At 48.5% G+C, this 27,323-nt stretch overlaps 1 protein-coding gene across 9 annotated transcripts in view; it reads right to left on the reverse strand.

Moving 5' to 3' along the window:
- Nucleotides 1-2,202: 2,202 nt before the first annotated feature.
- KIAA1210 (KIAA1210 ortholog) overlaps nucleotides 2,203-27,323 on the reverse strand; it is a 57,335-nt gene continuing 32,214 nt past the window's right edge. For 7 of the 9 annotated variants that reach the window (XM_042974672.1, XM_042974665.1, XM_042974668.1 and 4 more), the window contains 6 exons: nucleotides 24,987-25,139; nucleotides 15,119-15,227; nucleotides 9,445-13,182; nucleotides 8,285-8,436; nucleotides 5,880-5,985; nucleotides 2,203-4,258 (listed from right to left, as the gene is read on the reverse strand). In XM_042974672.1, the coding sequence (XP_042830606.1) occupies nucleotides 4,050-4,258; nucleotides 5,880-5,985; nucleotides 8,285-8,436; nucleotides 9,445-13,182; nucleotides 15,119-15,227; nucleotides 24,987-25,139 (4,467 nt within the window). In that variant the 3' untranslated portion in view covers nucleotides 2,203-4,049. Of the gene's footprint in view, nucleotides 4,830-5,879; nucleotides 5,986-8,284; nucleotides 8,437-9,444; nucleotides 13,183-15,118; nucleotides 15,228-24,986; nucleotides 25,140-27,323 lie in introns of all 9 variants that reach the window. The other 2 variants (XM_042974666.1, XM_042974674.1) reach the window with 2 other exon arrangements.

Raw genomic sequence — 27,323 nt, forward strand, 5'->3', positions numbered from 1 at the left:
TAATCTCTAGACTCCACTTAAGGGGGCAGAAAGGTACAGGCGTACCTGACCAGAGGATCAGAGAAGGGGAAGGGCCCGGGGGTTTGAGAGGAGGGGGCCTCATTTCTGCATTTAGTTAAGGTTTCCCAGGTGCCGCCTTGGAGGCATGAGATAGCTTCTCCAGCATTTTGTGGTAGCTCATTTCATATGCTAATTTATTTAGCATTATTTTTTCATTGAGGTGAAACTCACTTAAAATTGACCATCTACAGGGGCGCCTGGGTGGCTCAGTCAGTTAAGCGTCCGACTTCGGCTCAGGTCACGATCTCACTGTCCGTGAGTTCGAGCCCCGCGTCGGGCTCTGTGCTGACTGCTCAGAACCTGGAGCCTGTTTCAGATTCTGTGTCTCCCTCTCTCTCTGACCTTCCCCCGTTCATGCTCTGTCTCTCCCTGTCTCAAAAATAAATAAAACGTTAAAAAAAAATTTTAAAAATAAAATTGACCATCTACAACTGAACAATTCAGTGACGTTCACAATTTTGGGCAACTATCACTTCAGTTCCAAAACACTTTGATCACCCTCAAACTCTTTACTCTTTAAGTAGTCCTGCCCCATCCTGCCCTGTCCCAGCCCCAGGCAACCACCAGCGTGTTTCCCATCTCTAAGAATTTCCTTATTCTAGACATTACATATAAATGAAAAGCATACAACATGTGAACTTTCGACCCCAGCTTCTTTCACTTAGCCTTAAGCTCTTCGGAGGCATCCACGGTGCAGCAGGTAGCCGCACTCCATTCTTTCTTTTGACTGAATGTTTTCTTCTTCACTTTTTATTAACGTTTATTTATTTTTGAGAGAGAGACTGAGCGCGAGCAGGGGAGGGGCAGAGCGAGAGGGGGACACGGAATCCGAAGCGGGCTCCAGGCTCCGAGCTGTCGGCACAGAGCCCGACGCGGGACTCGAACTCACGAACCGTGATCACATGACCTGAGCCTAATTCGACGCTTAACCGACTGAGCCACCCAGGCGCCGCAAAGAATATTTTACTGTACGTATAGGCCACAATCTCTTTATCCATTCTTCTGTTGCTAGACATTTACATTGTTTTCCACCATTTGGCTATTGTGAATAGTGTTGCTATGAGCATTCCTGTTCAAGTATTTGTGCGTTACTTACACATACGTGCGTCGACCTCCCCCCCACCTCCCCACCCCCTGGCCAGTGAACTTCTGAATTACTGGGACCTTAAAAGGTTTTTATCTTTTTCCCCCCAAAGCCCTAGGCACCGAGTTTTTCACTTAGTGGATACTCCACCAAACTCCTGTTGAAGTGAAGTAAACCGAACACTTTCACCATCCTTTTTTTTAAAAGGAGCATTTAAAATGCGTTATCGTGTATTCCTTATGGCTAGAACCGCATGGGGGTGAGACAGAGGCCCAGATGCCTTGTCATCATTACCTGAGTCCACGGGGACAAGGGGTACGCCCCGCTGCCCATGCTCCAGGCCCCGGGCAGCGGGAACAGTCCCAAGCCTGCTGCCAGGGCCTGCGCGCTCCTCTTGGAGCTGTCCTGTGGGGTGGGGGGGGTGGGGCAGGAAGACCTACACCATCGGAGCAGAACTTAGAGGGGTCTGAGAATTCCAAATCCCCACTGGCCCTTTCAGGTCATTACGAAGGTACATTTGTCATGGGAGGAGAGAAACTATCCAGTAAAACGTGCTGATTTAAATCTATAAATATATGGTATGTGGCTCCCCCCCCCCCGAGCTTTTTTTCTGACAACTGCAAATGCCATAAATGCTACAGGAGGTCCAGGGTAAATATCCTCGTCCATCACCCCTTTCCCTTCTGCGGTCCATGTTACACTTCCCTACCTGTGCACGACGGGGCCCCTCGCTTCTGAAAACACTTGTTCTAATAGCCCATCTTGCTACAAGACGTAGATCTAGTCCCTAGTCTTGGCTGGAGTACAGCCACCAACCATCTTTCCCCCTGTCGTCACCCCCAACAGCAGGTATTTATACGCAGAACTTCGATACCATTTCTTCCCCATACAGACCCCCACCTGGAGGCCATCGGCTTGGTTGGGCACATCTGCGTGGAGGCCCTCTGTGCTCCGCACAGCCTCTTAAGAACATTCTGCTTCTCGGACAGCCCTCAGCTCTGAGTTATCAATAACGCTATTCGACTTCCCTCCCCACGCGACAAAGACAGACTACCGAATAGGCTTTATTGAATTTATTTGCTTTGCACGTATATAATAAAAGTCAAGAATGCTAAAAGAAGCTGAAAACGTCTCAGAACGCGCATCTATGCATTGAAAAAAACCTTAACCTCTTAAAAACAGAGTTTTGTTAACCGTGGGAAAGAAGTGATTAATGGAGAGCTCTCAGAGTGAGAACGAGCTAATAGTGGTCTACGCTGAGGGAAGGGGGGTAAGGAGGTGTTAACAGCTAAGTACCAGGGTCACTGGGTAAAGCACATCCACCTAAATAAACGGCTCACTATGGGAATATAAAGGAAATCAAACCCGATCAATCAAGAACCTAGCATTATCAGAACGGCAAAGATACAGCATCGGGAAAAATCGTTGCCTTATAAAGAAAATGCAAAATCCAGCATATGATTGTACAAGGTCACGTCACGCCATCACCGGCAAAACCAAGCATCGAGGGTTTAAATTCACTTTGGCACCTCACTGCCTCTCTGAATTTTGTTTTTGCATGAGGCAGTGCCCCACTCTGAGTTTAAAGGCACAGTTAGATGTCTAGGCTTACATTTCTGTTGAAGCAAAGCAGCCCCGTGGTGACAGAGGCAGACACAGTAAAACGTATACCGAGAAGACACTTCTGGGTCTCCTAAGAAAATGAGCGAGGTACGGCCTAGGCACCCAAAAGAAGCTCTCCCTTCGGTGTGTTTGGGGGCTGGAATGGAAGGAAGGGATCTGGGGTGAGTGGTTCACTGGGGGGAGGTGGGGGCTGTCTAGCCGAGTGACTTTTGAGGTGTGTGCCTCCAGGAATGAGGACAGGCAGAGGCTAGGCGGATGGAATTACTTAAGGTTTCCAGTTGGCAGAAAGTGAACTGTTCTATGGCTTTGGGGTTGTGGTCTTGCTTTGGGCTAAAATCTCGTGAAACAGAGGCTGCCGAGGAGAAGAGACTGGAAACCGAGCTACGTGGAGCTTTCCACCTTAAAACTAGAGCCAGAGAGAAGACAGCTCTCCAGGGGCCCCAGACTTCCTGCAGGAAGGCTTCCCATCTGCCTGATAGAAAGTAGTTTTTGGCGTCTGTAGGATTTTGAATTGGGTCTTTGCTTAAAAAACAAGATCTATATGGCATTCAGCACATCTCGCGGCAACTAAAGAGTCACAGCGGCATTGGGGCAAGAGGTCAAACACTGATGAGCTAACCATCTAAGGGAGGACGATAATCCCCAAGAAATTCTCTGTCTCAGTGGGAGGTGTTCACGGCTACCAGACCTGTGACATGGGGACATGTGCACAGAGGGAGCTCTAAGCTGCAGGCGCTGGGGAGCCCCAGGGATACAAGGGCGGTGCTTCAAAGGGCAATGGCGAATTGGAGGACAGGCTGGGCAAAATTTTCCTCGGAGCTTCAGTTCCACCATCTCCTCTAGGGGCCTCTGCAAAGCTTGGAGCAGGAACCAAAGAACTGAAACATTCAACCAGGCTCACAAAACCTAAAAGCCAATCCTTGGGCCAAGCCATCTGGCCATTTCCATTCGAATTAATTTATTTAATCAAGGGAAATGACCGCGTCTTAGTTGCTCCAACAAAATGTTTTTTTTGCTTTCCGTCTCCTAAGGCACATTGTCCAACGTTCGAGATTTCCCCACCCTATGGCAGTGCAAACATTGTCACATCGTTTTTATAGAGGAAACGCTGGGTTTTCAGACGTTGGCGGTGACTGTCCTGAAGGTTAGGCATTCATGGCATTGGCTGCATTCTAACGGTTATTAGCTTGCATGACCATCTTAAGGCTCTTTTGCTTAATGAAGAAAAATGGTTAAAAGTCAGTCAGTCACGACTTGGCATTAATATAGCGCTTGGCGATTATCATTTGAAATGTTGACTCTCCACCCGGGAACTACTCAATGCATGATTTCTGTTATATGGCTCCAAGCTTTGGCTTTCTTCTTGGCCACGGAGAACCAGACTGGCTCCTCTGGCTGTACCGGCTCTTGGAGCGTGGCTGGGGGGAGTGGAAGAGCGCTGGATTCCTTTTCCCACGGCGAGCTCTTGAAACGTCCCGTCACCTTCAAATCCTACAAGAACCACAGCAAATGACACACAAGCGGTAAGAGACACGGAGCTACGTCGATGGGAGAGCAGTACAGTTCTTCCTCCTTTCAGCTTTCCTCTGGCTTCTAAAAGCCAGCGCATGTGCACTGCCCCGGGTGGGATGTCGAAGGGACAAAATCTACGTGGCTATGGCCACAGGGGCCTGGGCATGGGAAGGCCTGAGAGAAAACACCTACAGCTGTAACGGCCAATCTTTGGCCGGTTGTTGTTACTGGATGGCCTTGCACTTTTGGATTGAGACCAGAGAGGAAGCAGATAGTTATGTTATCTCTTCATTCCGCTTTATGGTTGACTTAGTGGCTTAGACTCAACCCGTGGTTCTCAAGGCGGGTTACACATTAGAATCGCCAAGGGCTTTTCTTTCTTTCTTTCTTTCTTTTTTCTTTCTTTCTTTATTTTAAGCAATCAGACATTTGTTTGCTTCGGGAGACACAGATTTGAGTAGAAACCGGACTGGTGTTAATGTCGGGTCCTACTATTTCGTGGCCAGACCATGGTTTCCTAAATTCCTCGTCAAATTCTTCACGAAAGGGACTACGGGAGAGGACAAAGATGATTCAATACAAATCCATCCACCCCTCCCCCTCCCCCCGCCCCCCCCCACCCCCCCCCCGGCTCCTGCTGAAAAGAAAATCCCCCTGGCACACAACTCTACTGATGAGACCACATTCTTTCTTAATTTTATTTATTTATTGTGTGTGTGTGTGAGAGAGAGAGAGAGCGAGCGAGCGCGAGTGGGATAGGGGCAGAGAGAGAATGAAAGAGAATCCCAAGCTGGCTCCGTGCAGCCAGCACAGAGCCTGACACAGGGTTCGAACTCACGAATAGTGAATCCATGACCTGAGCCGAGATCAAGAGTCAGCTCCGTAACCGGCGGAGCCACCCGGGCGTCCCGATGAGACCGCATTCTATTCTATCCCAGCCCAGTGCTCTCTCAGCTGTTGACATCGCCCCACTTCTCACATCTTGTTCAGAAGGTGGAGAAACAGGCGTTTTACATAGTCAAAAGGAGGAGTGCCTGGGTGGCTCAGTCGGTTAAGCATCCAACTTGGGCTCGGGCCACGGTCTCGCGGTTCATGGGTTCGAGCCCCGCATCGGGCTCTCCGCTGTCAGCGCGGAGCCCGCTTTGGATCCTCAGTCCCCGCCCCCCCAACCCCTCCCCTGCTTGCATTCTCTCTCTCTCAAAAATAAATAAACATCAAAAAAAAAAAAAAATAGTTAAAAGGAACAATTCAATACCACTGGGCCTTCACAGTGGATTAAAGTGCCATTGGGGCTGTAGGAGGCAAGAAAATACTGTTTTCCCATGAACTGGAAAGTAGCTTTTGCTTCTTTCCTCCTGAATACCAGCCGCAGGAACATTTTAGTGAGTGATCACAATTTTGTGCCTGTAACAGCGTCCTCGATGAGGCGGGAGCCCGGAAGACCCTCTGGAAGTTTCACAGTGGACTTAGAGCGGTCGTAATAACTGGATTTGCCTAAAACAAGCTAATATTTGCACCGGGGCGGGGGGGGGGGGAGGGGGAGAAAAGGAAGGCGTGGATTGTTGCCAGGGTCCTTTTTGGGGGGAGGGTGTGTTTTTACCTTCTTTGGTAGGCTGAAGTAGCTTCTTCAGTGCCATCTGCCCCTGTTTATTGACGTTGAAAATACAACTACTTGCCGGTTGGTTTTCATCTTCTAAGATATCTCCCTTTAATACAAAAAGCGACAACGAAAGGCTTGTAAGTCCTGACGTGGAAAAGAGCCAATCGCTTATTCAGAAAACCACAAGGGGCAAAGCCTCATCCCGGGTAGGAGTTCAACATTAGTCAAAAGGAAAGAGAGAGAGGGAGACAGAGAGGGGGAGAGAGAGAGAGAGAGAGAGAAGGAAGGAAATAGCACTGGGAGACCTTGGTTCAGAATTGAGGTTCACAAAACCTTAGCTGGGTCAAGTTTACCACCTCCGAGATCTGGAAGAAAAAGGCTGTTCTAATCCCACAAATGGTTTAATTATGCTTAAAATAACATGATTATTTAACCTGAGAACAACCTTTTCCCAAGCACATCACCGGCACTTAACAGCAAGCTGACGGAATGTGGCGGTTACCAGTGAATCTTGTCAGCGAATGGAAGTGAGTTCCACAGGATCTCACTTAGCCAAACTGTTGACATCTGCCTTGCACTCTTCGCATTAGAAAGAGATGTAGCCATGAGTCTTTTCGGAGTTATACAGTTGAAGCTTTTCAAACGAACCTCTGCACAACTGGTCTCAACGAATGGGTTTATATACCCTACCGCGTTTCCCCGACAACAGCTTTAACTAAGGTGGACTTGGCCCCTCTATGGTCCTCTTCCCACAAAGATACTAATGATGGAAGGTGAAAAAAAACTCTTTAAAGCAGAGTTCAACAGATCTGAACGTGATCCATCAACAAATACAGGAAGCACTTACGAGTACGGGACCTTAGACATATCTCTTTTTTTAATGTAAAAAAAATTTTTTTTAAGTTTATTTATTTTTGAGACATAGAGACACAGAGCATGAATGGGGGAGGGTCAGAGAGAGAGGGAGACACAGAATCGGAAGCAGGCTCCAGGCTCTGAGCCATCAGCCCAGAGCCCGATGCGGGGCTCGAACTCACGGACCGCGAGATCATGACCTGAGCCGAAGTTGGATGCTTAACCGACTGAGCCACCCAGGCGCCCCTAAAAAATTTTTTTTAACGTTTATTCATGTTTGAGAGACAGAGACAGGGCACGAGTAGGGAAGGGGCAGAGAGAGAGGGAGACACAGAATCCGAAGCAGGCTCGGATCCGAGCTGTTAGCACAGAGCCCGACACGGGGCTCGAACTCACCAACCGCGAGATCATGACCTGAGCTGAAGTCGGACGCTCAACCGACCGAGCCACCCAGGTGCCCTTTTTAACGTTTATTTTTGAAAGACAGACAGAGAGAGAGAGAGAGAACAAGTGGAGGAGGGGCAGAGAGAGAGAGAGAGACAGACAGACAGACAGAATCTGAAGTAGGCTCCAGGCTCCTTGAACTGTCAGCACAGAGCCCGATGCAGAGCTCGAACTCACAGACCAAGAGATCATGACCTGAGCCAAACTCACAAGCTTAACCGACTGAGTCACCCAGGGGCCCCGTAGATATATCTCTTGATATGCAAATTTGATTTGTTTTCTGGACAGTTTCGACAAGAGGGCTTCTCATTCCAACACCTCCAAAGACATTGCAAATGGGACACTGAAAGCAAAACACCACCCCATCACCCCCCATCCGCATGTGGGACCATTAGTCTAGCTCATCACATAACTTTTCTTCTAACCTATAAGGAGGTGCCACACCAAACCAAAGCAAGATGTGAAACCCCAAATAGCAAACATTGCCTTTATAAGGTAAACTGCTGTGTATGATATGGAAAGGTGTCCAGAAGTGAAATGTTACATGGAAAAAAAAAATATGGCTAGTTTGAGTCCATTTATAGCTTTTTCTATGATTTATTCCTCACTTCTCAACCGACTTCATGGAATACTGCTCTATAATATTTAGGACAGGATTGGATTTACAGAACCTTTTTGTATTAATTACTTTTCATGAGCCCTTTAAGACCATAAAGCAGGGCACGTCATTTTTTTGTTTACTCATTTTTGAGAGAGAGAGAGAGAGACAGAGAGAGAGAGCGTGGGAAGGGCAGAGAGAGAGGGAGACAGAGGATCTGAAGCAGGCTCCAGCTGAAAGCTTGATACGGGGCTCGAACTCACGAAACGTGAGATCATGACCTGAGCCGAAGTCAGACGCTCAACCGACCGAACCACCCAGGCGCCCCAGCAGGACACGTTATTGTATGAGTCCAAGGCAAGACCTTTCTCCCTGAAGAGCCTCCCGGCCTTGATTAATGCACCGACAGAGGTGGGAAGCTGCACGCTTGGCCAAATTCCCAATGCGAGCTTAGTCAACCAGTTCTAACACCCTTCGGGAGTGTTCTGTGGGCGGCCGCACGTCCTACCGCACGTGAAGGCTCTTTGATCGCGGCTCTGTTCTTGGTTCTCAGCTCTTTCCTAGGAAGGAGGGCCTGAGAACTCTTCTGCCTCTCCTTTACCTCGGTTATCCAAGTTGGCTCCGAGATGCTATAATATTCCTGTCGACCAGGAGCCTTTCCTGAGAAAGGAAAGAAAGTAGTTACAACCGAAGTGAGGCAGGCAGCGTCTCGGGCCAGGCTGGGGCCGACCCACGATAACGTAACCGCGTGGGATCCTCATTAATTGCCAGATGAAAATAAACAGCTATCGCACAGAAAAGGCCCCCTTCTTCTGTGCCATCCCCACAACTTGGCAAAGGCAGGAGCTCCTTGCGAAGATAAGAGGCTGTACCTCCACGTTTGCACACTGTCCTCTCACCGGTCCCTTTCCCTCCCTTGTCCATCCCTCTTCCTGTCCCCAAGTCAGGGGAGGACAGTGGTTGCCAGGTGGGCCGCGAAAACTCCCCGGAGGCCAGGGGCTCAGGCTATTGATGTCATTCCTGTAACCCCAAGGGATACCTCATAGCCTTATGGCCCCTCACCCAAGTGTGTGGTTCCACGGGTGGGGTTACGGGCCTACTCAAGAGTATGTGGTGGCCAGTCTGAAGGTACAAAGGCTTTGAGAGAGACCAGTGCCCCAAAGACCACCTAGCTCAGGATTCTTAGGCACGTCAGGGGTGTGAAGAAGCTAAGGAACTATGAACATTCCCAGTGAATTAAGATTTCGGCCTGAGAGGCTGCCCATAGCGCTCTACTAATGAGTTGGCTTTGAAAATCCCCACGGTGTTGTGGGCAGAGCATAGGACGTGTGAAAGTATTTGGAGAAAAGTATACAATTCCACCTCAGGGTAAGGTGTACAGAGGGTCAGGGGAGAAGGAATAAGGAGGTGGTCGTGTGTCCATCAGAGAATGTGGACAGCTGTCCAGATGGCTGGATCTCCCCGGGAAAGGGAAGATTCACAACTGACCGTCTCCACGTCCATTCATCTAGAACGGGGCACCACCCTGCTCAGAAAATGCACCAAGACAGCCCCATCGAAGCATCAGCTCAGCCGGCCAGGCTAGAACAGACTTCCTCCCGTTCAAGGCTTTGATTTCTCGTGCTTCCCTCCACTCGGTACTTGCCCTCTGGAAAAAGAAAGTCTCACCTGGGACCTTGTAAGCGGGTTGATTCCCAGCTATGATTTCAGATTTGGGCCTGTCCTGTTGCTTCTCTGCAAACTCATATCCTGGGATGAGGTGCTCTGCGGTGCCCAGGAACCCATGGGAAGCGCTTCTTCTGATTTGCTTCCCTTTACATACAGGAAATGACTTTGGGCCCAGGGAGAGTGAAGAAAGCTTGGTCCGGTCATCTTGTGTCTCACCCTTGAACTTGTCCGAGGTAGGGATTTTTCTCAGTCGAATTCCAAAGACGTTTTCAACATCAGCCTCGGTGGTGGCCACGTCTGAGTGGCTGTTATTTGGATCGCTGCTCTTGACAACTTCCTCCTTAGGGTACGTGACCCCGGAAGTGGATGTTTGGCTGGCGGGAGCAAAAGTGAACTTCACGGGTTTCGCAGCAGGAGCCAGGATATTCTTAATGAGGTCTTCAGAGCTGTGGCTACGCTTCTTGGTTCCGTGTGGAGAAGCCGGGCCTTTGGGGACGGACCGGCTGCTAGGATTGCTCCCAGAAATGGCTCCCTCAGCAGCAGCGCCCGCGGAACCGGAAGGAACCTGTTGCTGACGTTCAGGGTCTGCAAAAGCCCAGAAGGAGGATCTGCGAGGCAGGGGCTCCTCAGAACAACTCCACCCCACAGGCGCACTCGCTGAGCCTGTTGAGGAAACATGTGGTTGTGATTCAGGCCCCTTCTTGGCTTGGGAAGGGCCTCCAGAAGGCAGCTTGTCTTCAAAACTCTTCCTGTCTTCAAGAGCGCTCACAGAGACCAGGGAGCCATCTTGCTGGTACTCAAGCTTCCCCAGTGCCTGGGAAAGGTATCTGGGAGGCGGCTGCTTTTTTGAACCACTCGACTTCGCGGGAGCGCTCTCCGAATGCGAGGAGACTTCTTTGGGGTCTTGGGGCCTCCCTGAGGACTGTAAAGGGCCTTTCCAAGGCAGCAGCTGTGAGGAAATGCCTCCCCCCATGTTGGCGTTCTCCTGACCTGAGAAGACTTGGCACTGGGCCTCGGGCCTCATCGAAGGTTTGGAAGGTGGATTTGTAGATGGGGGATTCGTGTGAAATCCCCACTCGGCCGCGGGGCTCTCTGAAAAGACTCGTTCTGCCATGTACTTCACAAATGACTGGGAAGGATATCTAGGAATCGGTGACTTCTTAGACATGTTTCCTTCAAGGGCCTTGTTCTCTAGACGCAAGGACATTTCCTGGACTTTAGACCTGATCAAGACCTGGGTAGGATTCTTGGGAGGCAGTGGCTTCCCGGAGACGGCGCCCTCCACAGCATTGCTCTCAAAATTTGAAGATATTTGCTGGACTTTGTGTCCCGCAAGGGACCTGGAAAACTGCCTGGGAGGCAGTGGTTCTGCAGAAGCCTCCTTCTTGGCGGCCACGCTCTCCAGCCCTGCAGAGACTGCTTGTTTCCCCACGGGTTTCATCGGGGACTGAGAAGACATTCTGGGCGGGGGCTGCGCCTTGGACCCGCCCTTCTCGGCCACAGCGCCCTCCAGACCCGTGGAGGCCGCTTGCTTGGATTTACGGTTGCCCAGGGCCTGCAGAGGGCTTTTGGGAGGCTTTGGCTCCACCGGAGTGCTCCGTGCTGCGGGAGCACTCGCTGAACCCGAGGAGGCTTCTTGCTCAACTCTGGGGCTCACCCAGGCCCGGGAGGTGTGTGGGGGAGGCATCTTCTCCTCAGGACCGCTGCCCTCAGAAGCCCTCACCGAGTCGGGGGGGAGGGTCTGTGCCTGGAGTCTGGGCCTCCCCGATGGCTGGGAAGGGCCTCCGCGAGGCGGCTCGGCAGACGTGCCCTCGTTGACCGCAGCGTTCTCTGAGATCTGCTGGCTTTGAGGATTCACCAGGGGCCGAGCAGAATGTTTGGGGAGCAGTGGCCCCCCAAAAGCGCCCCCCTCAGCTGCAGCGCTCTCCGGACTCGCAGAGACTTGTCGCTGGACCAGAGGTTGCCTCGGGGACTGATGTTTGGGGACCAGCGGCTGCATAGAAGTGTCCTTCTCAACCACAGCACTTTCCGCACCGGGGGGGACTTGTTTCTCAACTACCGATCTCAGTGAGGTCCAGAAAGGACCCTTGGGTGGCAGCACTTGCTTCGAAATAGATACGTGCTCTGGACCTGGAGGGAATGCATCCCCCGCCGGGAATTTCGGGGGAGGCTTAGAATGACATTTGAGGGCCGCGGGATTGACCCCTGGGGTCATAGCAATTTCTGGACTTTTGGAGACCGGTTGCCCAACTTTACACCTCATCAGGAGCTTCAAAGAGGTCCTGGGAGGCAGCGGCTCCAGGGAGAGGCCCCAGTCCCTGGCAGTGCTCTCCAGACACGCCGAGGCTTGCTGCTCGGCCTTGGCACCCGTCCCGGACTGGGGCAGCAGGTGCTCCGCAGAGCCGCTCCACTGTGCCAAGGCCCTCGTCGGGCCGGACGACACTTGCTGCCAAACAGCCGGCTTCGCGAAGGACTGAGGAAGCTGTTGGAGAGTGAGCCGCTGCATGGAAACATCCCACTCCTTAAGCGCGCTCTTCGAAACTGAGGGGGTTCCTCCTTGGTCCTTGGGCTTCTCCTTCCAGGCCCGGGGAGGGTCAACACTCTTGTACTTGTCAGCGTAACTGTGCCACTCGGTGGACGCTTTGGGCTCCCCCAAGACCTCGGAAGCGGAGCTCTTGGTCTCCGTGAAGACTTCCTGGCCACGGTCGGGCTTCCCCGCCGACTGGAGAGAGCGCCTGGGACGCACCTGCTGCTCCGAGGTGTCTTCGTCCTCAGGAGCACTCTCGGAATCCAAGGAGGCCTCTTCAGCTTCGGGCCGCGCCGCGGTCCAGGAAGGGGATCTAGAAGCCGGCTGCTGCCCGGGCCGGCTCGGTTCCACAGCTGAACTTCCTGGTTTGGGGAAGACTTTTTGGTCACCTTTGGGCTTCTCCCGCTGGAAAGCAGGCCTGGGAGGCACCTGCTCAGAACCACCCCCCACCTCTGAAGAACTCTCGGAATCAGAGGACTCTTCTTCAGCTTGGAACTTCACCACGGCCAGGGAAAGGCTTCCGAGAGGCGGCGTCTCCACAGAAACGCCTCTCTTTGCCAAAGCACTTGGCGGAGCCGAAATACCTGCTGTGAAGGCCGGGAGACACTTTCCAGGAGGCATTTCTCTGCAGACAGTTGGAATACCTTGAACTGACTCCATTTTCAGCTGGATACCTTGCAAATCGGAGCTGCAGGCTTCTTCCCTCTCCGACTGGGTGCGAGAAGGATCCTTAAACACCTCGGCCTCGGTTGCCGCTGACGAGAGAGAAGCTATGGCTTCTGGCCTGTTGGCTCCCGGGGCCCCGTCCTCACGGCATGTCGATGGGTCGCCAACCGTGGACCCTTCCACGTCTTCAGGTACAGATTGGGCTCCTGCTGCGGTTCCAGCTTTAAAATCCATCCCAGTATTTCTCTTTCCCAGGCCATCTTTATCCGAGAGTCCCTCCTGAGGAGTCACGCTTTTGGCCGGTGGAGTCGTGCACTGCTCCAGAGAGAGGTCCGCAGAGAAGACAGAAAACTGTTTGAAGGTTCTTTCTCTGAGCCCACACTCACTCATTCCTATAGCACCGGGACCTCTCCTTGCACATTGTCTTCCAAACGCCGCCGTCGACAGGTAGCCCTGAGTGCCAGCAGCCTCTGGGTTTGCGGTCTGCTCTGCCGTCTTCTTATCCGGAGTTTCGGTTTTCTTGCTCTGCTCCAGGCTTGAGGCACCTGTGCCAAAGAGGACACAAGGAAAAGAAAACCATGTGGGCCTTTGACTTCCTAAAATAAGACTATTCTGCCCCGGCCCCATGGGTACCTATGTACCACTGAATTCCTCAGGCTAAAAGACGAAGCCATTCAGAAGAAAGGGAGCCCCTTGGTCACCGTCAGCCTCTGCAGCTGGAAATTTTGACCTCAAAGTGAAATCCCAGTTTTGCGAACTGGCTACAACGTTGGCTCGTCAACATCAAATCCGTAGTCCGGTCCACCAGGAGGCGTGAGACACAATAAAAGGCAATGTTTTTGGTAAGATTTAAAAAAAAAAAACTGTTTATTTATTTTTGAGAGAGGGCGTGCAAGGGGGGTAGGGGCAGAGATGGGGGAGGCTGGGGACAGAGGACCCGAAGCAGGCTCAACGCTGACAGCAGAGAGCCCGATGTGGGGACTCAAACCCACGAACCGTGAGATCACGACCTGAGCCCGAAGTCACGAGCTAGACGCTTAACTGACTGAGCCACCTGGGTTTGAACCCGTAACAAGCATTACCCTTTAGGAAACTGACTGGGGCCGGGCAAAGGGGAATTTCACTTCCTGATTAGTATTTAGATTTTTTACTTAATTCTAATTTCCATATCATGTGCAGATATCGCTTTAATTTTTTGCAAGGTGCCAACAGGGGGTCATCTGGGAGGTAGGATTGCGGCCCCCTTTTCTTTTGCTTTTTACTCTCTTGTATTAAATCAATCTGATGTCATGCACATGCAAAGCAATTCTTGGAAAGCCTGAACAGTTACATCAGTCTATACAGGCTTCGGGTCAAGCACAAGACAGCGGTTACACAGATGGCCCCACGCCTCCCTCGTAATTTATGAGGAACCGTTGGGTCCCCAGGTGGGAGGGCCCTCACCGCCTTCTCCTGCTCATCATCTGCCACATGCCCCGAACTCTGCCTAGTTGTCTCAGGTCCCGCATGCAGCACTGGGCATAGCTGGCTGCACTCCAAATTATACGGAAAACCAGCGTGTCTGCCCCCACGGACACGGAAGCAGGTCTAGCCTCCATGTATAAAAGGGACAACTATTAAAAATAAATATGAGGGGCGCCCGGGTGGCTCAGTTGGTTAAGCGTCCAACTTCGGCGGCTTGGGATTCTGTGTCTCCCTCTCTCTCTGCCCCTCCCCCACTCGTGCTCCGTCGCTCTCTGTTTCTCTCTCTCTCTCTCTCTCTCCAAAATAAATAAACATTAAAACAATTTTAAACGTTAAAAAACTTAAACAATAAGAAATATGAGAAAAAGATTAAGAAAGAAGTAAATTGAATTTTCATCGCATTTTCTCCTCCTCCTCCTCCTTCTCCTCCTCCTCCTCCTTCTTCCTGCAGATGAGTTTTGTGAATTTTCATGGGAAAATGTGTCTAGGGAGCTCCTGTCTTTGAACCCACACGGGGAAATCCTTTGTGGCAAAAATATACCTGTTCAACTTAATTGTGGAGCTAGAATTTTGTTGTATCGAGTATTGCTTGAAATTAGGCTGCCATCGGCAGCAACCAACGTCCCCATACACACACACACACACACACACACACACACACACACACACACAGAGATTGTCACCCCAGTGGTATTTGTTATTTGGGGGATTTGGTAGGTGCCGGCTGTCAAGGACACCTATCCACAGCTGCCCAGATCTCTGGCTGGAAACGCATTTAGATAAAATAGAGATCTGGGTATAATCTTTTACCTTAATCCCCCACAAGGGGCAATTGTATTAGCCGGGCAGTTTCAATGGAGGAACCTGGACCCCGTTGGTGTGCACCTGAACTTGAACACTCTCCGAGGACCGGAGGCAGCAGGCTTAGCTGAATCTCACTCCACAGCTCCTATCACCTACCCCTGTGCCATAAAGCTCCTAATACGCGTTTCTGAATGAGGGTAAGGATGTGCCAACCTGCACTGTCGTTTTTCGGCTTCTTTTGGACAGCTTCTTGGGATGTCGTTGTACTCTTCTCTTCTTGAGACACCAGCGGAACACCTGGCTTCCCCTGTTTTGGCTCCCCCTAAAAGAGGGAAAGAAAGCGCTTGAACCCGACTGAAGGGTTTCCCACCCACCCTTGCGTGGTTGCCAAAGAAAGTAACATCAGGGGGGAAAAAAAAGTCCTTGATATCCAAATGGCTCAGCTGGGAGCATAACGACACCATTAACCATAGAAATCATGTCCAATCGCATTCATCCTCCGCTGATCCTTTTCCCTGTTGGAAGTGATCATTTTACCTATTGGAAGCGAGTCACGCGAATTCCAAGTTTCTGACCCCTGAGCGATGTGCTGCAGGGAACCTTCTAAAACTAACCCCGGAAACCGCCGAACCACGCTACCAGGCCGTCGGTCTGCAGCCGTGGTTGTTGGGCCGGACGGCAACCAGCTTCTTGGCGACGCGGGCATTCCCAAATGCGTTGCACCCGACCTGGGAGCCAAATTCAAAGCCCGTTTGGCTTCTTTTCAGGGAATTTAGTGAAAGCACGAATCAGGCCTCTCCAGCTCCAAGGAAGCAAAGAGGATCGGAGGTTTGCTGGGAAAGAAGAGAGAACACGACGAAGGGTTCAGCCCTTATGCGGAAAGGGTTGGGCTTGGTTTAACAATAAACCGGGTTTACAGATGATTACAGCACAGCTTTGGAAATGTCAGAGGAGCAGCGTGCCGAGCGGTGACCGAAATTTGGTCCGTGCGAGCCTTTATGGACGTACCTCTGATCTATTACTGATACTGATACTGATCTGATGTATCAAGTGTGTTACCGTTGACGCCCTCACTCGAAGTGCCTGTGCAGACAGACTCAGGTCAAAGTAATCTACTGGTGAGTGAATGAGGTGAGGTAGACCCGGGCTCAAGTCTCTGCTCCATTATTGACTCACCGTGTGACCTCGGCCAGTGATTCTTGAAATCTCTGTGTCCACGTCTATCTCTAAATCTCTACACCCACATCTATAAACCAGGGGGTGAGGAGAAAGGCCAAGAGATTCCAGAGCAAGGAGCAGGTGGCAGCAGCCTCTGTGTCATAAATGATCCCGGACCCTTTCGTATGCGCCCACGAGTCAGGGAGAGTCGCACGGAAGAAGACGGGCTGACCTTCTTAGAGACCGATGCCCAGGCGTTTTCTTAATTAGGTCATGCAGAAGGGAGTCAGAGGTTCACGCTAACTCTCCCTCGGCTACCCCACCGCCCCATCTCCTAGGTTTGTGGCGAGGTGTCCAGGCGACGATGCACGTAAATAGGGTTTAGTGCACAAGGATGAGTCCCCTTCTGCTCGACAACCAAGGAGATCCTCTCAGGGCCACCAGAGGGCCCCCCGGACCTGCTGTCCTGCCACCTCTTCTTTCTTTTTAAAAAAAAATTTTTTTTAACGTTTATTTATTTTTGAGACAGAGAGAGACAGAGCATGAATGGGGGAGGGTCAGAGAGAGGGAGACACAGAATCTGAAACAGGCTCCGGGCTCTGAGCTGTCAGCACAGGGGCCCGATGCGGGGCTCGAACTCACGGACCGCGAGATCATGACCTGAGCCGAAGTCGGCGCTCAACCGACTGAGCCACCCAGGCGCCCCATGCCACCTCTTCTTTCAACCCACAGTTTGTTCTCTTTCTGAAGCTAAATTGAGGTGTCCGAGCTGAGCTCTCTCTCTGCCCCTCCCCCACTTGTGCTCTCTCAAAACTAAAGAAACGTTGCAAAAATGATAATTGAAAGAAACCTGATCTGGGCTACGGTTGAATACCCTCTACAAAGAAAGGCTGAGTGAATTCCCAGCAGTTTCTGGGGTTTAGGTCACTGTGTCTGCTTTCTTCAGTCCCTTTTATGGAAGTTCCGCACGCGGGTTCGCTCCCCTCTCGGGGGTGGGGCAGGGTGTCGAGTTTGGGACCGTGCCCTTGACTTTACCATCCCTCCTCGGGGTATGGATCCCCCAAACCATACCACTCCCCCAAGAGCAGTTTGTGAAGGTTGGAACCCATTCTCTTAGGATATGAGGGTTTTTGTCCCGGGCCTCTTGAAAGACTCACAGTCGTTTGAATGTTCTTCTGCTTCTGCTTCCAGGGATTTAAAGCCATCTTGTGTCAAGCACAAGGGGCTGAAGAATCCCAACAGGCCTTCGGGGAGGCCGGGGTGCTAAAACCAATGGGCAGCTGAGCGCTGCTGGGAGAGGTTATCATGGTAAATGTGGTCAAGGACTGTGAGTGGACGGGTCCGGGTGAGGGCTCAAAGGAGCTCTGGAGAGAGTGGGAGAAAAGAAATGAGGCAGCTCCGCGTGCTGGAAATTGTTCCGGCTGACGACTTCCCAAAGAAGAAATCTCTCCTGATTTCTTTACGTGTCCCTTTCCCTCCAGCAATATTCACGCTTCTGGTCAACGGGCTCACTTCTGCTGCTTCCCTCGTAGGGGAGGGCAAGAAACCTGAAGTTCAGGGGGCTCCCCTGCTTCGAAAGGATGCGGGGGCTCCCCTCTGCCCTCAGAGAGGAACTCAGCCACTTCATGGAGCTTACAAGGTCAGAGGATTTGTATTTTCTCTCATCCCCTACCCCCCGTTTCGTAGCAGGAGGGGCTGACTGGGGTGAGAGGCCCAGTCTGTGTCAAGAAAACCCAATAGGGTCCTGGGGTTTCTCCATAGGAGGGGGGGAGGGCGCGGAGGGGAGAAAATCAGGGTGGAAAAGGGGCTTGTCTTTTGCCTAAACAGCACGCTGCTTTGATTGACATTTACTGTTCCAGAATGAGGAAGCAGGACCCTGAGGAACTGAGCGTCCTCACCCGCGATGAGGTGGGATGGATCCTGTCACCTTTGCCTCGTTATGGCTGGCTTCCCCTTATTGCCAAACCATCCGGGCCTGGGGCTCCCCAGTCGAGCTCCTCTGTAGAGGTTTCCAAATAGCCTTCCCTGGGCTTCCCGCCGTCGCCTTTGCTACACCTCAAAGGCACAGCCCAGAGCACCTCCCGCTCCTGAGAAACTCCAAATATCTGTGTTTAGGAGAGCCCCTCCGAAGGCCAGGTGATGAGCCATCTCTTCCCTGGACACCAGTGGCAGGCGATCGGGTTCCGCGGGTGGACGGAATTTCCATTTCTGTGGACTCGCTGGCTCTTTCCAACCTGGCTTGTCACCGCACCCGGGGCCCCTCTGGTATCCGCGGCTTTCACATCTCTTCACATGTCCCCACCTCTGCTGTGTGTTGGTCCGGTGATACCCTACGGGGCTCCAGATACGGTCCTCGTATGGCCTGTGACTCCAGTGCCTGGGGACATAACACGGTGTTAACGGGTCGGCCAACGCTCTGCCCAGGTCACTATTCCGTTTCCGGTTCTAGGCAAGGCTGAAGGAACGCTAGCTTTTGGAGGGTCCATCGCCCAAGATTAGGAGGGGTCCCGGGCCTTTCTTAACTTCTTTATTCGTGAATTCATGGGACACCTCTTCCTGGTGGTGTATATTTGCCTGCGTTATCTACAGGAACAACACGTGTTATTGCTGGGCACGCTGTTCCTGCACGTTCCGGTGGCTTGCCTCTCTCACTTCCTTTAGGTCTTGATACAAAAGCCACCTTCTCAGTGACAGACACCTTCCCTGGCTAACCTATTTAAAATTTTAGCCGCCCGGCGGGGGGTTCAGTCGCTTAAGCATCCGACTTCGGCTCAGGTCATGAGCTCCCGGTTCGTGGGTTCGAGCCCCGCGTCGGGGTCTGTGCTGACAGCTCGGAGCCTGGAGCCTGCTTCCGATTCTGCGTCTCCCTCTCTCTCTGCCCCTCCCCCCCCGCCCCGAAAAATAACTAAACGTAAAAAAAAGAAAGTCTCCATACGTGTGAGCAGCTGTTGCTGTTTGGGGCGCTGGTGGTATAAATTTAGAGAGCTGCTAGAGTCCACGTGGTTTGGTGAAAAAGTGGTGTGGATTTAGGCAGGAATCCCGCGTTTGAATCAGCTTCGGTTGGCTCTGTAGCCTTGGCCAAGTCATTTCACCTCTCTGAACCTCTTTGGGTTGCTTTGTTTGTTTCCACCTAAAACGGGAATAATAGTATCTTCCCTACCTACCTTACTGAGTTACTGAGACAATCAAATGCACCTATATGTGCAAAATCACTTTGTAAGCTACAAATTTCCATGCAACGGCGGCGGGGGTGGGGGCATTACGCCCTCCTTTGATGTGTCAGGGGATTTAAAAAAATATATCACTGGGCTTCAAAAACCTATCTATAAATACTAATGGTGAATTATGGAATAGGCCCTCAGGGGTAAAGCAAAAGACGCGGTAAGGAGGCAATCCTGCCGGACTCTAAATTAACTCTTCATTAGCCTATACGATGTTAGGACTGGCAACGGCTTAACCCCCACCACGTTCAATAGCAACATTCACCCTGCAGTGGAGCTAAAGCCCAGGTGCTTGATCAGCTCAGACTATAAGCACCTAAGTACTTGATACACCCCTTTCCCAAGAGCGAAAAGCGATTGGGTTGTGTATGCATGGCTTCTCTTTCGCACACTTATTTTTCCCCGTGAAAAGCAATATTGAAGAAGAAAGATCATCTACGGGCTCATCAGGGAATACAGATGAACATGAGCCAGGTTGGGAAAGTGGCGGGGGGTCAGGGAAGTGCTAAGCAGGAAGATCCTCTGGTCCAAGGTGGGGGCTAAAGATGGCCGGCGGGGTGGATGAGTCAGGCCCTGTTAGGTCAGACCGTCTGGGCTTGTGTATCTCTGTGTGGTAAGAGCCGACGTCAAACAGAGTCACCATGGCTCACTATGTCACTGGGTCGCCTGCGCTCTGCAAAGGTATCTGTTCGTCCCCATTGCCGGTCTCGCCTCTACTCAAAGGACACAAGCCACTGAACCAGGACAGAGGGCTGTGAGGCCGAAAGAGGAAGATCACTCAGGGGGGTTTCGCTAACCACAACTGCAAGGGACAAAGCGCTCAACTCTTCACCCAAGGAAACGTGGAAGACACAGGCTGAGGCAGCGAGGCTTCAGGCAATCCTTCCTGTTCTGCCCCCGGGAGGGGGTGGGGTGGACCTGGAGTAAAAGGTCGGCGGTGTCCTTTGAAAAACCTCTCTTTATCATTACTTTTTGCCATTTTAATTATGAGTCCTGGTGTCCTTGAAGGGTAATGGGTTTCCCCCCTGGTACCAGTAGGAGGCAGCAGCTTGGAGAAGAAAATAAAACGGCGAACTTGAACTTGGAAAGACTCCTTGGAGATGGAGTCCTCTTTTCGTCTGACTTTCCTATTTGGAGGATTCGGTTTGGCGCCGAGCTCCTTAGTCGATCCTCAGTGAGAAGGCGGTAGGAGTTGGGTTGGTGGGGAGGCCTCCAGGGATAGACTGCTTGGGGGTCATAATTTATGGGAAGCTTAGAGAAGCCTCCGGGCCAGCATATCTGGTTGGGATGGTGATTCCAGCGATTTCTTGGGATGACGCGGTTGCCACCACCTGTCCCCCTTGTGTTCACCACGGTGAACTAATGAACCAAGAAGCATGGCAGAAACAGCCAAGAAACTCTCATGCCTGGGGGTGATAGGAGGTTGACTAGACCACCAAAGATTAGACTTTCTGTCTGCCAGCCCAACGCTTAACGTACTGCAAGCAACCTGACTGAATTCTTGAATTTACTAATAGGAAGTTCATGACACTCCAGCAGGACGAATGTTTAGACTGGTGCTTGGAAATGTTGACTATAAATAATTTAACTCTGTTCATTAGCCTATAAAATGCATAGTTAGCCTACTCAAATTCACAGCAAGAGAAAACTCTGTATCTTAAAATGTCAAAGCTAGCAAAAGGAAGTAAGTAATAAAGATTAAGGCAGAGACAGTGAAATGGGGAATAGAAAAAACAATAGAGAAAGTCGATGAAACCAAAAGTTGGTTCTTTGAAGAGTAAAACAAAATCGACGAATCTTTAGGAAGATTTACTGAGACAAAAAGACAGAAGACACAAATCCCTAGAAGTAGAAATGAAAAGGGAAAATTACTATGGACTTTACAGAAATAAAAGGAATTATAAGACAATACTATACATAATTGTATGTCAACAAATTAGATTACCTAGATGAAAGAGATAAATTCCTAGACACATCCAAAGTATCAAAATTGACTCAAGAAGAAATAGAAAATCTGAATTGACCGATAACGAGTAAAGATACTGAATCAGTAATCAAAACTTCCCAACAATAACAAAAAAGACCAGGACCAGATGGCCTCACCGATAAATTTTACCAAACTTTTAAATAGTTAACACCAATCCTTAACAAATATTTCAAAAAAAAAATTGAAGAGGAAACACTTGCTGATTCTACGAGGCCACCACTGTCATGATTCCAAAGCCAAATAAAGGTATCATGAGAAAAGAATACTTTAGTCCTATGTCCCTCGTAAATACACACGCAAAAATACTAGCAAACAAGGTCCAACAGCATATTAAGGCAATTGTATAGCACGGCAATCAATTGCAAGGAGGTTTCATATGAAAATCACTCAATGTAATAATATACCATATTAATAGAATGAAGGAAAAAAAACTACACGATCATTTCAATTGATGTAGAAAAGCACTGTTAACAGGCGTGCCCGGGGTGGCTCAGTGGGTTAAGCATCTGACTTTGGCTCAGGTCATGATCTCATAGTTTGTGAGTTTGAGCCCCATATCAGGCTCTCTGCTGTCAGCACAGAGTTTGCTTCAGATCCTCTGCCCCACCACCACCCCCCCCCCCCGCACTCTCTCTCTCTCTCTCTCTCAAAAATGAATAAACATTTAAAAAAAAAGGAAAGAAAAGCATTTGACAAAATCCAACACTTGTTCATACTAAAAACACCTAACAAACTAGGGATAGAAAGCTTATATGAAAAATCCATAGCTGATATCATACTCAATGGTGAAAAACTGAAATCTTTCCCCCTAAGATCAGGAATAAGAAAAGGATGTTTGCTTTTGCCACTTTTATTTGTTTTACTGGAAGTTCTAGCCAATTAGGCAAGGAAGAGAAACAAAACGCATGCAAACTGGAAAGGAAGAAGTAAAACTATCTCCATTTATAAATGGCATGATCTTATATATAGAAAATTATGTATCTACAGATATATATATATACATATACATATGAATGGAGACATATATATACATATACATATATATATATATGTCTCCATTCATCTGCAGTTAACTGATTTCCAACAAGGGCGCCAAGAATATTAAATGGAAGAAATAATAGTTTTTTCAACAAACAGTGCTGGGACAACTGGGTGGTCACATGCAAGCCATGGCAACACTGTATGTTAACTAACTTGAATTAAAAAGAAAATGAAGTTAGACCCTATCTCACCCCATATATAAATATGAACTAAAAACGGATCAAAGACCTAAATATAAGAGCTAAAACTCTTTGAAGGAAACATAGGGGTAAATCTTCATGATCGTAAGTTGGGCAATGGCTTCTTAGATATGACACCAAAAACACAAGTTATCAAAAGAAAAAATATCAATAAATTTGACTTCGTCAAAATTAAATTTTTAAAAAATTTTATTCTTTTGATAGAATTAGAAGACAACTCACGGAATAGGGGGGGAACGTTTGCAAACCATAGATCTGAAGAGGGTCTAGTATCCAGAATATATAAAGAATTCATAACTCAACAACAAAAACCAACGCATTAAATAAAAAATGGGCAAAGGTCTTAAACAGACATGTCTCCAAAGAAGGTATACAAATGGCCAATGAGCACAAGAAAAGATGGTTAACATCATTAGTCACTAGTGAAATACAAATCAAAACCACAATGAGATACATACACTTCACAGCCACTAGAATGACTATTTTTAAAAAAATGGAAAATGACAAGTGTTGACCGGCACGTGAAGATACCGGAACCCTTAAACATAGCTGGTGGGAACGTAAAGTGGTGCAGCTGCTGAGAAACACAGTTCGGCGGCTCCTCAAAAGGTTAAATACAGAATTACCATATGATCCGGCAATTTCACTGCTAGGTATACACCCAAAAGAGCGGAAAACATATGCTCAAACACAAACTTGTGTACGAACGTTCACAGCAGCACCATTCATGATAGCCAATAGGTAGATAGGACCCAAATATCCATCAGTGGATGAAGAGCTACACAAAATATGGTATATCCATACAATGGAGTATTATTCAGCCATAGAAACAACTGGAGTACTATAACATGGGTGAATCTCAAAGGCATGGTACGAAGTGAAAGAGGCCATATACAAAAGGCCATATATTGTGTGATTACACTTATATGATAGGCAAATCCAGAGGCAGAAATCAGACTGGTGGCTGCCAGGGGCTGAGAGGAAAGAGGAATGAATGATGAATGACTGCTTAATAAGTGTGGGGGAATCAAAACCATTCGGGACCTAGATAGGAGTGATGGCTGTGAATTAATGCCACTGAATTGTATGCTTTAACGTGATACATTTTTTTGAAGTCTATTTATTTATTTTGGGGGGGTGGCGCATGGAAGGGGCAGAGAGAAAGGGAGAGAAAGACTGCCAAGCAGGCTCTGCGCTGTCAGCACAGAGCCTGTCGTGGGGCTGGGACCCACGAACCATGAGGTCATGACCTGAGCCAAAGCCGAGAGCCAGACGCTTAACTGACTGAGCCACCCAGGTGCCCCTAACATGATAAAGCTTACGTTATGTGTATTTTATCACAATAAAAGTTATCTAATTCAATCCTTCCACCAATTCAGACTAATTTGTCTGATTTAGCAGTATTCTGCTGAAAATACTTACAGTCATAGTCTAAATCCATTGGCTGGTGAGGAACCATATCCACCTACCATTTGCCTATGCTTTAATTTTGTTCCTAACTTGACTGGGGTTTTGTTGTTGTTGTTGTTGACATATTTAACTGAAGGCTGCTTCCCTCCATTGGATCTTTTAACATCAAAACAGTTTTGTGCTGACTGGTCAATTATCTTCATTATAAATTACCTTCCTGTTTACTTTTTAGTTCCCAACGTTAATTGTTCTAAATGCTACTTCACTTTAAAAGTCCTAGGGCACCTGGGTGGCTCAGTGGGTTAAGCACCCGACTCGATTTCGGCTCACCTTATGATCTCATGGTTCATGGGCTCGAGTCCCACATTGGGCTCCGCACTGACAGTGTGGAACCTGAATGGGATTCTCTCTCTCCCTCTCTCTCTGCCCCTCCCCTGCTAGTGTTCTCTCTCTCTCAAAATAAATAAGTAAACAATATATATATATATATATATATATATATATATATATATATATTTAAAAGTCCTTTCAAGTTCACTAACAGCCAATTAAATTAACCATTCATTAGTTTGAGAACGGAAGTATTGATATGGGTACAATCTACTAATTTCCCAGTTGTTGATGGATATGACTTCATTGACAAACCCAGATGCATAAAATGCACAATACATGCCCTTTCACGTGTCAAATGATTTTTCACATGGGTGTGCGTCTACCAAACAATACTACATGCCCTAACCCTTGAGATTCTGCCATTCGAAAACACAGAGCCTTTACTCCCATAAAAATCTCCATTGTTTTCTTCCCAAAATAACTGAAAACCTCGGCAAACTATTCTTGTTTTCTGAAATACTGTCTTCTGTTGCTCATCAACTAAAGTGCTGATGATTTGGTTTGTAGACTGGGCAGAAAACCACCATGCAAGTCAAAAGTAAAAAATGGCTGCTCCTTCCCCAAATGTCCCCCTAGTGCTCAACTCCAGCGGAAGAGAGTGCAAGCAGAGATCATGCCTCCGACCTGTGCCCCACATCCAAACCAAGCCCTAGGAGGGGGCTAACACTCACCTTCTTCATTGTCAAGATCTGCTCTGAAACGTCCTTTGGTGAGCTCTCAGGTGTCTCCTCATCAACAGAGATTTCCTCAAAGTCCTTAGAGATTGTGTCAGAACGGATAAGAGGTGGGCTGATGCTTCGTTGGCGTGGCAGCAGTGATGGGCTCTGTTAAGGAGGAGAATAGAAGGAAAAGTTAAAACCTGTGCGCTTTCTTCCAAATTACTGATGTCCTCTTGTTGCTTGATGGCGGAAGGGCTAAGAACCCAAAGTGAGAAAACAAGCCAAGAAAAGAATCTCCCACCTCCCTGTCTTCAGTTCTTATACCTATGCAAGCCGAAGCCCAAGAGTTTTGGTTTGCCCTCTGGGTTGCTGCACACTTCTGCCAATCCCCACACAAAGACAGAAACTTCAAATTGCTTGTTTGATCAAAATGAAAATTCTGGGCTGCAGGGCTGGTTCCATATCCACAAATCAATCAACATGATACGTCACATTAATAAAAGAAAGGATAAGAACCACATGATTCTCTCAAGAGATGCAGAGAAAGCATTTGACAAAATACAGCATCCTTTCTTGATAAAAACCCTCAAGAAAGTAGGGATAGAAGGATCCTACCTCGAGATCATAAAAGCCATATATGAACGACCCACTGTTAACATAATCTTCAATGGGGAAAAACTGACAAATTTCCCCCGAAGGTCAGGAACAAGACAGGGATGTCCACTCTCAGCACTGCTGTTCAACACAGTGTTGAAAGCAATCAGACAACAAAAAGAAATAAAAGGCATTCAAATCAGCAAGGAAGAAGTCGAAACTTTCACTCTGCACAGACGACATGATACTCTTTGTGGAAAACCCAAAAGACTCCACCAAAAAACTGCTAGAGCTGATACATGAATTCAGTAAAGTCGCAGGATATAAAATCAATGTACAGAAACCTGTGGCATTTCTAGACACCAATAATGAAGCAGGAGAAAAAGAAATCAAGGACTCAAGCCCATTTACAATTGCACCAAAAACCATAAAATACCTAGGAATAAACTTAACCAAAGAGCAAAAGATCCATACACTGAAAACTACAGAAAGCTTATGAAAGAAATTAAAGAAGACACAAAAAATGGAAAAACATCCCACGCTCATGGATTGGAAGAACAAATATTGTTAAAATGTCGATAACTACCCAAAGCAATCTACATATTCAATGCAATCCTTATCAAAATAATGCCAGAATTCTTCACAGAGAGAGAACAAACAATTATAAAATTTATATGGAACTAGAAAAGACCCTGAATAGCCACAGTAATGTTTCAGAAGAAACCAAAGCTGAAGGCATCACAATTCCGGACCTCAAGCTGTATTACAAAGCCATAATCATCAAGACAGTATGGTACTGGCACACACAGATCAATGGAACAGAATAGGGAACCCAGAAATGGACCCACAAACACATGGCCAACTAATCTTTGACAAAGCAGGAAAGAATATCCGATGGAAAAAAGACAGTCTCTTCAGCAAATGGTGTTGGGAAAACTGGACAGCAACATGCAGAAGAATGAACCTGGACCACTTTCTTACACTATACACAAAATAAATTCAAAATGGATGAAAGACCTAAACGTGAGACAGGAAGCCATCAAAATCCTACAGGAGAAAACAGGCAACAACTTTCACCTCAGCCACAGCAACTTCTTACTAGACATGTCTGTGGAGGTGAGGAAAACAAAAACAAAAATGAACTATTGGGACCTCATCAAGATAAAGAGCTTCAGCACAGCAAAGGAAACAATCCACAAAACTAAAAGGCAACCGCCAGAATGGGAGAAGATATTTGCAAATGACATATCTGATAAAGGGTTTGGCTAGTATCCGAAATCTATAAAGAACTTATCAAACTCAACATCCAAAAAACAAATAATCCAGTGAAGAAATGGGCAAAAGACATGAACAGACACTTGTCCAAAGAAGACATCCAGATGGCAAAGAGACACATGAAAAGATGCTCCACATCACTCATCATCAGGGAAATACAAATCAAGACCACAGTGAGGTACCACCTGTCACGTGTCATGATGGCTAACACTAAAAACTCAAGAAACAATAGATGTTGGCCAGGATGTAGAGAAAGGGGGATGCTATTGCACTGCTGGTGGGAATGCAAACTGGTGCGGCCACTCTGGAAAACAGTTATGGAGGTTCCTCAAAAAATTACAACTAGAACTACCCTACAACCCAGCAATTCCACTATTAGGTATTTATCAAAAAATGCTGATTCAAAGGGGTACACGCACCCCAATGTTTATAGCAGCGCTATCAACAATAGCCAAATTATGGAAAGAGCCCAAATATCTA

This window comes from Panthera tigris, chromosome X (genome assembly GCF_018350195.1).
Source record: "Panthera tigris isolate Pti1 chromosome X, P.tigris_Pti1_mat1.1, whole genome shotgun sequence".
Lineage (NCBI taxonomy): Eukaryota > Metazoa > Chordata > Mammalia > Carnivora > Felidae > Panthera > Panthera tigris.